Source organism: Barbatula barbatula (genome assembly GCF_947034865.1).
Source record: "Barbatula barbatula genome assembly, chromosome: 2".
Classification (NCBI taxonomy): domain Eukaryota; kingdom Metazoa; phylum Chordata; class Actinopteri; order Cypriniformes; family Nemacheilidae; genus Barbatula; species Barbatula barbatula.
The window spans coordinates 21344625-21359451 of record NC_136767.1 but is presented as its reverse complement, the minus strand read 5'-3'; the positions used below and the strand labels follow the sequence as shown (position 1 = coordinate 21359451).

The window sequence follows — 14827 nt, the reverse complement described above, 5'->3', positions numbered from 1 at the left end:
TATGATCTGAAGCATTTTAATACTAATGTGGTGTTTTATATTTAATAAACATTTCTCTGTGTTTGTGTAGCTCTGACGATGTCGAGGAGACGGGTGGTGAAGGTTCAAAGCGGTACTCCGGAGGCAGGAGACATCCATCTGGCAGGAAGGGAAAGAGACAGAGTTCTCAAAAGAGCGGAAGACGTGGCTCCAACACTGTGAGATAACCGAGTTGACAGCTCACCTTGCATTCTGTCTGCTTTCTTTAAACAATGAATTGAATGAATGCCATGGATCCTGTCGTCACATAATTCATTGCAGGTATATAAATTGTTCTTTGTGTGTTTTTTTCCAGAGCACAGAGAGACCTCAGGACAAGATCCGAATGGATAAAGATCAGCTTACAGAGTTGAGGTTGTCACTTGCCAAGCTTCAGCAGCAAAAAATCGTATGATCTTTTTTATAGAAATACACACACAAAAAGAATGACACCGTAGTTCCTCTCGAAATGTTAGTCAGTTCATTTATTAAGCAAGCCTATATCCTCAGACTGCGGTTCAGTTTCTGGAGCGGCTGAGAGAGGAAATGGACCAGACTAAGAAAGAGCAAAACTCTCTACAGATCATTATGAGGGACAGCAGAGCACAAGCCCAGACCATAAAGTATGTTTCAATACCACAAAAACTTCATTCTGGTCTTAATGGACACTTTTTTAGAATCTGTTTCCATGAATACCACTTGCACATCATTATATTTACCACAATTAGGACTGTTTGCATTGTGATGTAAATATCAAGTGCATAAGATATTACAACAAACTTTAGTAAACTGTACATATCATAACCTTCTGGCTAATATGCATTTAACAATTTATATTTATTAGAAATCTCTGTGTATTGAACTGTAGGTGTGAGCTGCACAAACTGCAGGCCCAGAGGGATGTATGTCTGGAGCAGGTCAGGGTTCTGAAGGGCCAGCAGGTCACTTTAGTTCAGAGGCAAAAGACTTCACCAAGCTATGACATCAGCTGTCACAATGTAAAATAATTGTTTTATTTTATCTCTTTTCTTTATCTTATATCTCTCATTTGATCGATTTCTTACACATCTTCAGTGTAAAAGCCGTAGTGTATCCATTCTGGAAAGGGAGGAGATGGACAGACTGCTGAATAATGCTAAATCTGAGCTGTTCTCAGAACAGAGGCGTTTCAGGGACACACTGGACTCTATGCAAGAGGTAAATTAGATTTTCAATTTCTTGGTAATATTTGTATTTCAAAACAATAAAACAGAAAGATCTCAAAATGGATTAGTAAAACAAGGCACAATACATGTGTATATCTCTGTATATCTGTCTGTTTATTCTTCATCCATGTTTTTCTCAATCTCTTACTCAGAGGCTGGATGAGGTGAGTCAGGAGCTGGAGCAGAAAGACGAGGAGTTTAAGGTCCTTCAACAGAAATGCAATGTTCTGGAAAAGCAGCTGGCTGATACCGCCAACGAAAGAGAACATGTTAAAGATTTTCACACTTAATTCTAAAGATTTATTTTAAATATTTATTTTGTAAACAAAATAATCCAGTATTTGTATGATATGTGTGTAGTCTTCACAGGAAGCTCTAAAGCAGCAGGTGAGTCGCTCTGCAGCGTTGGAGCGAACTGTTGCCCAGAAAGAACTGCTGCTGCGAGGGCTTGAGGAAGGAAAGAAAGCCCTTCACCTGGAGCTCTGTTCTCTTAGAAAGGAAAACAAGTTAAAGTTGACAGAAATAGAGAACAGAACAAAAAAGGAGAAGGTAGAAAACATAGTCAAATGTATTTGTCAAATCAACCATGGATGTACCAATGGGTTTCACATGTTTAATTCTTTCTTAGGAACGAGAGATCAGTCAGTTGGCATTACGGTTAACAAAAAGACACCAAGAAGAACTGCAGACGGTAAACAGATTCATTCACTAACCAAGTTATCACAGATCATTTAAATGTAATGTGAAACTCAGCATTTGTTTGCTTTGCATGTGCGTGTCCAGGTGCGTCTACAAGCAGATGAGTTGAGAACAGCTGCTCTGACTGAACAAACTCAAGCCCACAAACAGAGTGTTGACTCCTTACACAACTGCATTCTGGTCAACAGTCATACTTTACTCATTTTGTGCATATGGCAGATGCTTTTATTCAGCAACCCTTTACATTGAACCCACTGTTACTGTAGTGCCATGCTTTACACGTTGACTTTCAAGAAATCTAGAATTTTGTTTTTTGTATCTTACATGTCATTACAATTCATATAATACTAACTTTCCTGATCCTTTCAAATTCACCTTTATCTCCAGATGAAAGATGAGGAGGTTAAGAGACTCAAAGCAGATCTAGAGCAGCACGAGGACAAGATGAGAACGCAAACAGATGAGCTGAGAAAAGAAACACAGGAAAAGGTCCCTAAAGGGATAGTTCTAGCAAAAATTCAAATTATGTCATCATTTACCCACCCTCTTGTCTTTTGAAACCTGTATGACTTTATTGAAGAATGTTGTTAATCGGCACCCATTGACTTGCATTGGTTTCGTATCCATGCAATAGAAATGAACGGGTGCCGGCTCTGTTCAGTTACCAACTTTCTTCGAAATATATTATTTTGTTTGAAATGACAGGGGGGTGAGTAAATGATGACAGCAATTTCATTTTAAACCCTTCACAGACAATAATTCGATTTCTTTTTTGATGCTGTCCTTCATTGTTCAGTTTTTTGCTCAATGTTGTTTTCCCTAAAAACAGTGCCGTTATGTCATCAGTACTCATGTCATCTTATGTCATCTATCATCTGTAACAGATTGCAAAGGCACTGAAGCAAGAGGAGAGAAATTGGGAGGAGCAAAGAGAGAAGGCTCTCAGAGAGCAGTGTAGGATTCTGGAGGAGCGGATGGAAGAAGCAGTAAAAAGAGAGAGAGCGGAGGTGGAGAAAGAGAGAAAGAACACACTAGCTCTGCAAAGGAAAGTCAATGAGCTTCAGAAAGTAAGTGAAGTCAGTTAGTAACAATGATTTTAACTCTACAAAAGCTGAAAATAGGTTACATATTATAGATGCTAAATATTTTAATGTTTACTTATGATGAGATTCATCTATTTATTCTGTTTTAAAAGCTGCCCTGAGCCCTTAGAGTGATAGTTCACCCAAAAATGATGTCATCATATACCAACCCTCAGGTTGTTCCAGACCTGTATAAATGTATTTTTTCTGCTGAACACAAAGGAAGATATTTGGAAGAATGTCAGTGATCTAACAGATCCCATGCCTCATTTACTTCTGTTGTAGGGAAAATAAATATTATGGTAGTCGATGGGAAATTAGATCTGTTTAGTTGCTGACTTTCTTCCAAATATCTTACTTTGTGTTCATCAGAACCAAGAAATGTAAACGGGTTTGGAACAATATGAGGGTAGGTAAATGATAACAGAATTTTCATGTTTGTGTGAACTATCCCTTAAATTATGTTTTACACTATATTTAACAACAGGCTGAGAAGGATGCGGCTCATCTGAAGGAGACTTTACAGCGCTCTGAACAGGAGCTTCAGCACCTCAGGGAAACCCTCTCTGAGAAAGACCAAAAACAGCAGAGAAGAGCAGCCAGACATGAGCGACAGAACATGAACTGGGCACAGGACGTACACATCGAGTGTACCTGCCTACAAGAGTTGCTCAATGGCTTCACTTTTGAAAGCAAACACCTGCCTGACAGGTGCGCTCAGTTTGATCTTTGCGGTTGCCCGTGATGCGTGTACAAACACATGTGTGTTAAAGGGACCCTCATGTCGACCCGTATGACTTTCTTTCTTCTGTTGAACACAAAAGAAGATATGTTAAAGAACCGGTAACACAACAAAATCTGCCCACATTGGATTCCATAGTATGGACACAAACCTTTCTCAAAATATCTTCTTTTGTTTTTCATACAAGTAAATGTTGTGATTGATTTATCAGAAACAATTATTCAGGAGTGCGTTGTGTTAAAATTGTATATTCTCTGGTTAAGTCCCACAATGCCTGAAGCTCTCCAGACTCTGCAATCTGTCACAAAAGCCATACAACAGCTTTTAAATGATCTAAAGAATGAGATCAGCTCACAAAGACGCACTGCAATGCAGCTTAGCCATGACAAGGTGGGAAAAACACATGTACAAACTCACACCAACACATTGTTTGTTAGTAAATTCTATTTATATGTTTACTTCAGGAGCAAGAGCTACGCCTGGTGAAAGAAAAGCTGACTGAGGAAAAGGAACAAGCACTGGCTTCTCTGAAAGAAGTTCTACAGGTGTACTTGTATATACAATATTAGTTATACAGGTGTACTTGTATTAACACTATGTACAATTTATTGATAATTCATATGAAAGCATTGTCTTAAGTGTGTATTTGTGTATTTAATATTAAGGAGCACATGAAGGAAAAAGGCAGCCCATGTAGAAGACAGCTGCACATGGATGAGGACGACACAGAGGGACTGTTTGCACGTCTGCGCAGGCAGCTGCTGGCGAAAGATGATGAACTCAGGCTGGTACAGAAAAACATGGCCGAGTGGAAGGGCAAAACCACTGCAAGACTCGCACACAAATTTCAGTTGGAGCATACAGCTGAGATGGAGAGGTCTCACAAGCACGCACACACTCACTGGGGGCAGATTGACATTATTGACTCATTAAAGGTGTAATAAAAAGTGAAATAAAACATACAGTAGCTGTTAACATAAAACAAAAGTTTATGATGGACTGTAACATCATGAATAGAATGATATGAGTTCAGTATAAATGTATCTAGGTGGTTACTAACCTAACCGCCAGATTGAGTTACTGCTAATTTACGTTTTACCTTCTTAATCTGTATTCGATTTTTCTATTAAACCTTTATTGCACAAAACAGAAGGATCCCAAACCCACAAGCAGAGCCGCAGAAAAGATTGGAGAGACTAGAAAAGGAGATGAGACTTCTGTCTATGGTAAATCAATCAATATGAACAGAAAACATGTCTTATGAGCCAAATAAAATAACTCTGCCTCTCTTGTCACCATCCTTGTTGTTATACCACAGATTACTTATTATAGTCAAAGAACATATAAACTAATTCATGTTTTTCTCATGCTTCTTGTAGCAGCGCAGAGACTATAGAGAATCACAATTATCCTCCAATGATCTTCAAGGCCCAGACTTCCAACAGTACTCAAGTACACAGGACTATACCTCATATAAACTTCTGCAGCACCTCCAGAATCGCATTCGCCATCTGCAGGCAGAGACACAGACCCCCCGACCCTTAAAGGGGGACAGGGATTCCAGTAACCTCGGCGGGTCTTATCTGGATACGGTATGAAACTGAAACTTATATTCAAAGTTGAATATATTTCATGAATACATCTTTTTTCAATTTTACATCACTGTTTATGGAATATATATGTCTGATGTCTTACCAATACATGTACATAAACATTAGTTTTTAAAAAAAACTTTTATTTTATTGGCAGATTGCTCCAGACCAAGAAAGCTATAAGAAAGGTTGCTCACCAGCAAGGACCATCTCCAGTTAACGTTTACTTCAAAGTCTCTTATCTTAGAATTGTTCATCATTCATTTAATGGGGCAAACTGTATACAACTCATTATTTCCTTTGAAAATCTCATGACTGATTCAGGGTCTGGAAGGACAGTGCTTCATGATACATTTTTGGCTGTATGGTTTGACAATGAATCTTTAACATCCAAAGAACATTTCTGTTTCACAAAAGGTCCTTTAGATTATATAAAGACATTGTTCTTAATTGAAATGGATAATCTTAAATAAATTAATTTATGTAGTTGAAAGTTTACAACTTGTCATTTACGCATTGTATACTTCGCAAGGTGTGTTTGATAACACATCATTGACTCTTAGACTTTTTAGAAGCACTAATCATTTTAATTGTAACTTCCATAATCAGTGCCAATTTATATCAGAACTATTTACGTAATCATTGTTTCTCAATATGCAGAAATAAATTGAAAATAAAGCAAAACTGGTTTTATTTAAAAACAAACTCTGTCTGTCATTAGGTGGTACAATCAAAATTATTTACATATCTTTATTTCGACTTTAGTCAAAATGTATAAACCACAAAAAAGGTCAAACAAATATAGCAATAGCTTCAAAACATATTTTAACCACAGGCCAAGTGCATTTTCATCTTATTTTACTGTTTGGCCAATAAGAGCCATTTCTAATGATCAGGTTATATGTGCCATTTATTCTTTAACTAGTTAAACATAACCAGATAATGATAACCAAAAAACAATAGCTTGATTAAAAGGTGCATGCTTCATCTTATCTCCAACAATATGTTGTGACATTTTTGGTCTTTTAAGGGTATAGATTGTGAGAATTTGCAGATAGCTGAAATCACATGAACTGGGTTCTTGTGTTAAACCAGCTGTAAAGATAACAGCTATTTCACATTACATTCAGTCCCTATAACAACCTCTCCTTGCTCTCAGACAATACAAAAATTGACATTAATCAACTTGAACAGACACTTACCAAATATTCTGTTATGATTTGCAAAACAATATGGCCATCAACATGAATAAGAAAAAAATGAATCATAGGTTTTGCCTGTTCGTTCACAAAGCAATACATGAAAATTATATGGCAGTCTATAATAAATCAATCAATCTGAATCTGTTTTTAATACTAATCCACTGCAATAGTATAAACTGTATAGAGAGATACTAACGTCTCAAGAGTTCAGACATGAATGACATAGTGCTAGCAAACAGAAGACTGGAATTCTGTGCAATGAATATAAAACTACGACCGTATGTTCAACCAATGTACCACACGAAGAAAAACATCACTGACCAGGTTCAAACAGGATACTTCTCATGTAAATAGTGCAAGTATTGTCCCAACCACAATAAATTGATCTCCAATGGCCAAGGTGTCGGTTGAAACAAACAAACGTGGCACAAGCAAATCTCATCAAAGCCCTGTGTTAACTTTGTCAGATGAACTAATTGCAGATTTCCCTCTATAACTCCATGTCTTCTTCTCCAGAGCTGAGGGATGAAGGGCTGCTGAACGGAGGGGTGAAGGTTTGCTCATTGGTTGCTGTGAAATACACAGGCAGGGGGCTGAGGGGGCTGCTGACAGTTGGTATAGGTGTCTGTCTGTTTACTGACAGCTGCTTGCGCTGCTGTTTTTGTAGAGTGTTCTTCAGCCTCTGGGTGAGAGGGTCCTCTGGGGGGCGCCATAGCACCAGTTCCATACAAGAGTGGTTCCTACAGACATGAGGGAAAAAGAGTGTGGATTTTTTTACAATGAGCTCAGTGCTGTTAGTAGAAGCTGTCAATCTCCAGGCAATCCTGTTTGACACAATTACATCACAAATTTGCGTAATTACAGGACACGAACAGATTTCTCAAGCAGATTTCTTTATTATGTTTGACCTGTATCAAGGTATAGAAATACAAGGATTAGACTACTACAGAAAAACAGTTACAGTATTTAGTAGTAGTAAATGAATACACTTACATTGACTGTGCTACTGTATGGGGAAGAATGTCGCCAATCCCCCTTTGTAGCCCCTCTCTCAAACTGTCAGACATCACCAGAACTGGTCTGCGTTGGGCTGGTTCTACATCCAACTCCTCATCACTGTCATCTTCCAAAGTTATCCTAAAACACACATTCGGTATTAAGAAAACTGCCATCAAACATGTAAATTACAGCACTGTTGTTAGTGATTACATACATACATTTGGATGCATGTGTGTATTTTTGTAATAGTTCTCACCTCTCTTCTATTTCCTGCAGTCTTTTTTGAGCCGTCTCTACCTCCATGCCTGATCCCCCTGGATGAACTCTGACTAGTGGAGAAAGAGAGGCTGTAAAAGGCAGACCCATCTGTTCATCGTTGGGTCTGGTCTGTAGCTGAACTAAGCCGGTCTCTGATGACGGACTGGTGACATCCACAGACCATCCCCGTCTCACTTTAGAACTTGGATGCTCTGCCACATCTGCTCCTTCCTCTCCCATCAACTTTTGCCTTTTTGGACAGTAGCTTCTGTGGAGAAAGAGCTCATGAAAAATACGACATAACACATAGCAAATCCATCAGAAGATCCATCTGTGAGGAATGTGCTCACCCGTCGTCCGTCCTTCTTCTCTGCTTCCTCATACATCTTCTCTCCCAGCTTCTAAGTTTAAAAGCAAAGATAAAAAATGAAACATTTTGCATGCTCAATAAGTCCATTTGAGTCATATGGCTGCATAAAAGCTGACACTTACGCATTTGGCATAGATCCACTGGTTAAATGATGTGAGCCTTTGGTCGGCCCACTAATTGTGTCCAAGTTAGGGTTACTAAAGAGTGCGTGATGAGAAAACATTATGAACTCCAGCTCCCTGCTTGCTGACATGTGGCTCTGCATCACCATGTGACCAAAGATGAGTGGTGAAAAAATACATCAGGGTGAAATGACAACTGCAGCAGAGCTGTTTGGATTGATATAAAATCTGCAAAACAGACAAATCAATCTATCAATGGTTTTAAAGAGTTACCTTATTTTGTTTTGAATTTGCTTTTATTTTTTTCTTCTTAATTTGAGTTTATTGTTTTGCATTTTTTTGTTATGTGCGTTTGATCTTTGTTCTATTGCTATTAAGATTTAATTTCTTTCTATGTCCATTTTAACTAAGAAAAGTTTTTATTTATTTTTATTGTATTATTTAAGTGCCCCAACTTAAACTTACTTTAGTTTATTTAGAATGCAACATTTCTAGTTGGCGTTTAGTTTTAGCCTCTATTTAATATCATTTCAATTTTCAGAAATGTTTAAATATGCACTTAAGTTACGATGTAACTTCCCTGCGTTGCACATAAGAAAAAGGTTGTGCAGATGAGTTTGTGTTTTTATTTTATGTGATAATAGAATTACTTTAGAATGAGCAAAGTAGATCACTTCACTATTTAAAATGCTTGTTTACTTTAGCACTCTTAGCAAATGCTTTGCTGATCTAGCTGAATAATCAAATGCTAGAGGAAAGCTGTCAAACTGCTAAGTGCTGCTAGTGTTTGTGTGGTGCTGTGCGTTAGCTCGTCGCTAGTAAATGTGTGTGTTTCCCTCACTGTAGACCATGACATGACATGACGATGCGAGTCGGTTCTGCTGACTTCAGTCAACCTTTCTAATAGCTTTACCTGCGGTGCCCTAATATAACTAGCCATAAAGGCATTGACTGCTCGCTGCAGCTTGAAATATCCTTAAGCCACACACCCCAAAACACATACAAAACAACAGCCCGTCTGTTCTTCCACGAGGAAGACAAGAGCTTACCTCAAACGCCTTCTTAAAAGATGAAAGTCAGTTCTGCATGTGGAAAAATGCCTAAAGATAGTTGGAATTAGAAGTTGTATGAGCCTGAATTCTACGACGCTTTTTTAGAACGGCCCACAAGCCCGAGCAGGGACTGCTGGGATATGTAGTCCAGAAGTTTTGTAGTTCTTTAACCGGAAGTGCATTACAACAACAGTAAACAAACGCAAGCACTGTTTGGGCGGTTTTTTTGCCAGAATTAAAAATTAATTAAATCCAAACGTGAGGACAATTAAGGTTTAACGCTCACATTGACAATATACTGTAAAAATAACATTCTCTGTAGATAATTAACTAGCTAGTTCACTGACCTCGGGATGCTTATCTATAACCGTAAACCCCTCCTCTTGTAGTAAAAGTCGCTTGTTCATTTTAGCAGCATAACTTTGTTCTGGAAGCCTCTGGAAAGGTAAGAGACTGTTTGGTTACACGTGTTTGTTAACTTTATGTTGAAACAGAAAACGTACCAACATAATTCTTTTAACGTCTTTTAAAGCTACTGCCAACTAACAAAAAATATAAGTATGATTTTGAAATTGTATTCTTTACAGATGAACGTCAGCCTGATATAATATACATTTTTATTTCTTGTTTGCTACTTTGTAGTACATTATAATGTGCCTTACAACTAGTTTTTATGTGTTGTTTCAACTTCAGATCAAAGGAATGAAGGGGACTCTCGTCTTTGTGAGTGCGCTGCTGTCGCTGACTGCTTTCAAGCATTGTGGTAAGACTTAGTATGACAAATAATTTATTTAAGAAATGTACTTTTTTAATTCTGCATGTTTTTGTGTTTTAATTAGTATTTATTTATTATTTGTCTTTTGTCATGGTTGTTTTGACATTTTCTGGAGTAATCCTTGCTCAATACTTTAATCCATTTTCAATTGTAGCCCCCTTCCAAAAATACTGTGGCGGGATTTTAAACACTGATAATGTTGTCAAAGGCTGTTCTTGTGTGTACCCCTCTTTTATATATAATAAAAACGATGCTCTTCAGTAAACTGTTTCCCAACCCTTTTATGCTTATTGGGTCATTTCCATTTGTCCTGTCAGCAGAGATTTTGCGGAGAGATTACTCTTTTCCTTCTGTTCTTTGCCCTCTCTTTGCACACTGACAGTTTTGAGACAACTAACCCTTTTTATGGATTGCATAGGCAGCTAAATGTCACTGTGACACATTGGTGAGACTGTGCAATGCCACTGATTTACATTACCAAAATTATTTCTCTTTCATGTAGTTTCGAACAGGTCAGTGATATTAAGGACAATAGAGATTGTGAAGATGACGTGACGCCCTATGTTGCCTGTTGCAGTGACACCGCCATCTTGGGAGGATAATACTCAACTGCTATTATTGTTTTGATATGTACCATTACTTATTTTGTTTGATATATGGACAAATTGAAAAGTGAAACAACCATGGCATTTTCTTGACCGACTCTGCGTAATGCCATTTCAGTTTTTAACACAGCAAGACCGACCTACCATAGTTATATTTCCTAATCAAACAAGAAAACTAAACACTGGATTGAACACACTAGCAGCCATCCTCCCAAGAAGACGCAACATTCAATGCTGTGTGACGTCGATTAACAATCTCTATAGTTATATAGATAACAATAATAATATGTTTTTACTTAAACATTTCGGTCTCATTCCAAACAGCCTGTTTGTTTACTGTTATGCACTTCCGGCTAAAGACTTAAAAACTTATGCACTACAAATCCCAGCAGTCCCAGCTCGCGCTTGTGCACTATTAGAGAAAAGCGTAGTCAAATATAGGCTCATACACACTTTGTATACACTGTAGTATGTATATTTTCAACAAGGAAATAAGTCAACTCCCACTTTTTACAGGGTCCAAGACAATGTTCCTAGTTGACAATGCTTAAAATCAGTAATATTTCATTTGTGTTTGTATATACGTGTCTGTTTCATTTCTCAGCATCGGATCATGATGAACTCCACCTGTCTCTCAATAAGCAGCTACTGCGTTCTGTGGCCATGCAAGAGAACCTACCCAATCCCAGTGTGCACATCGCCCTGAGGCTCTCAACACACCATAACCTAGCTAAAGAGAGTAAACATCTCAACCGCCTTAAGACGGAGCTTCATGATGATATTGAGAAGTATGAAACAGCTCACAATCCCCGTGCTTCTCGGTCTTCTGAAGATTGATGAAGTGGTCAAAAGATAGTTTTCATTTTTGTTTGTGTACTTTAAAAAGATCTCTCCAAAACAAAGAGTTGGCGGTTGGCCGTCTTGCCCTGTACATTTTGGCTTTGAGGTCTTCCTGCTATGATCTCCAAAGCCTGTATCTCACTGGCAATGAGAGGGAACCCGTGCTTATTCACCTCAAGAGAGAGATGGAGGAGGAGAAACAGAACATTGCATGTAAGAACACATGGCTTTGTAGATGATCGAGGTGTGTAAATGGAGTAGGATTCAACAAAAACTTAAGTGATATTTCTAAATGTGCTGTTTTTTTCTTTTCCGCAGTCAGTCACCGACCAAAGACCAGCTACTATCAGTATTCTCTAGGCATTCTGGCTTTGTGTGTGAGTGGCATTAGAGTAAATGCCCATGTGAGCCACAAGCTCATCCATGCCGTGGAAAATGGACAGATTAAACATGGAGAGTCCTTATGTGTGGGTAAGCTTAATGTCTTCTTTTTGCTGTGGATATGTTCCAAGTTGTCCAAAATCAAGACAATTAAAGACAAATCACACTGTACATTTGAATATGACCTCCTCTGTCACCTCCTCAGACTCGCATGCTATGGCAGGCATGGCCCTCCAATGTCTAGAAGATGAGGGAACTTCTGTTAAAGATGTAGATGAGCTGGACAGGGCCCTTGCCACCATTAAGCAAAGGCTTCTTGACTCTAAAAGAGCTGATGGCCACATGGGCAATGAGTTCAGCACTGGACCTGCAGTACAGGTAAAATAAACGTTATTTGTACACATAACGTAATGCAGTAACTATTAATAATTTTATCACAAGAATAAAAGTTCTCGGGTTTGTCTGTTTCAAGGCCTTGTTGGCTATGGGTAGTCAGATGGATGAGTTTGGCCCTTCCTTGGAGGCTTTAAAGGTAGATGCTAGAAAGGGAACCTACCATAACACCATGGCCATCTCCCAGGTCCTGCCTGCCCTACAGAAGCAATCTTACCTCCAACTGAAGAACAAAGAATGTCGCAACGAGGATGGTGCGTACAGCACATCCACTTACAGCTTCATAATAAAATGTTTCAATGTTTAACTGTGAAATTACAGTTAAGAACATTTTAAGTAAAACACAGCACAGTTATTACAAAATATATATGGAAAATAAAATCTGTGAGTTTAACTGTGTTTAAAAAAATGACTTAGTCATACATAGCTAATTCCTAATACTATAAGTTTGTGTTTCTGGGTTTCATGTCCCTCTTTTAGACACTCTTGTTTTGGATGCTGACAGTGATGCAGAAGTTCTCAAAGATCATGGAAGAGTTTCTCTACAGGTGGAAGTCATAAAATCAAGTGGTGAAGCATCTGTCTATTCAATTCATGTACCCGTGGGCTCTTCACTTTTTCAAGCCCTCAGCCTTCTCCAAGAAAAGCAAAGAGGATTCATGTGAGTTTGGATTAGCTATTTATAATGATACTTAATCTAATGTTTCATTTGAAATATATTGTCAAAAACCAAGCAAATATCTGCTTGATGTGTTAAATCAGAACTTACTTTGTGAGATTCTTCTGATATTCATTACAGCTTCAACACAGAAGAGAGCTTATGGGGGACATTTCTCAGTGTGGTGAATGACGAACAAGCCCGTCAAAGTGATCGTAGATACTGGCACGTGTCCTCAGATGGCATTTCTCTGACACAGGGTAAGAAACACATTTTACTGAATCTTGGTTGTATAATCTCAAACTGTCTTGATTTTCTTTAACTGCAATGTTTTCTCCTCAGCCATCAAAGACTATAAAATTGACTCGGAGCAAAAAATCTCCATTAAGAACACTGAATACTGAGACCTTTGCATAAGGAAGACGAATGGAGGAAGAAATGAGTACGAGGACATAGGAGGACCTTGATTTTAATTTAATCCATCTCAATTTTCCAGAATTTGTTGTTTGAAGAAACAGAACAAAAATTTGTACCGTAATGTATTGGTCGTATTGATTTTACATAAATGTATCTTTAAGATCAAACTTGTATATTTTTAAGTATGTTGACTACCATTTAAAATAAACAAACATTAAAGATTATAAATATTTTGACAATGCAAAGGCATTAGTTTTCACCATGAAGATAAAATGTTTAAACTACACACTACTTCATCACCCCAAATTCAAAGCAAATAAACATTTAGCTAAAGAAATATACCCATTTAGAGGAATAACCCAATAATAAAGAAATATGTCATATTCTTCCTCATGTGGTTCAAAACACATATATGACTCTGTCTTCTGTCGAATACAAAAGGAATTAAAGCTGCAACTTTTAGTGGGTTCGAGCACTTTAAGGCATCTAAAGCAGCTTTGCCTTCATCAAGTAGGCCGAGGACTCTCATCCTAAAACACCCAAGTGGACGATACTCCCAACGCCTGAAAAACTATAGATACGGTCAGCAACGGTTCATAGACACTACGCATGATTACACACATATGCACATATAGTACACTTCAGGGGAATCATCCTTACAGGTTCATTCGGTCACATCCATTTAAGAAATGATCCCGTCTAAATGCCTAAATGCATTGAGTTGCTGCCATGTGACTGGCTGAGTAACAATTTGGGTTTACATGCAATTAAACTGGTGTACATAATAAAGGTGTGTGTTAATTTTAGCAAAACAGCATCTTACAACCAGCCAGACATGTTCTATATTTATAGATGTGTAAATATGGAGCAATGTTTAATGTATAATGCATTATATGTCTAACACTGAGTTCCCGTGAGACAGGAAACGTATCCCTTGTCCGATCACCATCATATTTTGCATGCGTGTTAAGTGTAATAAGATGTATGATTGTAACTACTTAATGGCAAGTCAATTGGATTATTTGTTAAGGAGTAGTGAGCTTTCAGGTACACCGTTCACTTGAATATAATAAAGGACCCTGTAATGGTCACGCAAATTTAAAAGTTGAACTTGTGAAGATATCTCAAACGGGGTATCTCAAATAAAGAGTTATGGCAATTTTAGTAAAATATGCCACTTCCGGTTCAGACGTTTTGGCGCCCCTAGCAACAGTGAATCGAAATTTCAACTTTTTTTGATAATTATTTACATTCACACAGAATTCAACAGCGTTGGTTTGGTTCCGATCCGATCGGGCAAAAATCCAGGGACTAGTTCATTTATCTATTTTTGCATAAAATGCAAATTAGCGGGAAAATTTGAAAATCGGAGATATACGTTTTTTAAGTTTAGAGCCAATGATTACAATGATATAAA

The 14827-nt window shown here is 37.9% G+C and overlaps 2 protein-coding genes across 5 annotated transcripts; one reads left to right on the top strand and one right to left on the bottom strand.

Annotated features, from left to right (window-relative positions):
• Nucleotides 1-5908: 5908 nt before the first annotated feature.
• ccdc117 (coiled-coil domain containing 117) lies at nucleotides 5909-9472 on the bottom strand. 4 transcript variants are annotated; one of them, XM_079482304.1, is made up of 6 exons: nucleotides 9339-9472; nucleotides 8290-8517; nucleotides 8148-8198; nucleotides 7796-8065; nucleotides 7534-7677; nucleotides 5909-7280 (listed from the first exon to the last, which is right to left on the bottom strand). In XM_079482304.1, the coding sequence occupies exons 2-6, from the start codon at nucleotides 8436-8438 to the stop codon at nucleotides 7031-7033; spliced, it is 864 nt and encodes a 287-aa protein (XP_079338430.1). In that variant the 5' UTR covers nucleotides 8439-8517; nucleotides 9339-9472; the 3' UTR covers nucleotides 5909-7030. The 4 variants fall into 4 exon arrangements, with proteins under 4 accessions (XP_079338430.1, XP_079338433.1, XP_079338432.1 ...); XM_079482307.1 differs by having other exon boundaries at nucleotides 5915-7280; nucleotides 8290-8364; XM_079482306.1 differs by having other exon boundaries at nucleotides 5915-7280; nucleotides 8290-8426; nucleotides 9339-9466.
• On the top strand, nucleotides 9468-13655 carry tcn2 (transcobalamin II). The gene is made up of 10 exons (XM_079482288.1): nucleotides 9468-9786; nucleotides 10035-10104; nucleotides 11326-11509; nucleotides 11608-11774; nucleotides 11880-12032; nucleotides 12148-12320; nucleotides 12415-12589; nucleotides 12816-12996; nucleotides 13135-13253; nucleotides 13336-13655. The coding sequence occupies exons 2-10, from the start codon at nucleotides 10044-10046 to the stop codon at nucleotides 13395-13397; spliced, it is 1275 nt and encodes a 424-aa protein (XP_079338414.1). The 5' UTR covers nucleotides 9468-9786; nucleotides 10035-10043; the 3' UTR covers nucleotides 13398-13655.
• The last annotated feature ends 1172 nt before the right edge of the window (nucleotides 13656-14827 follow it).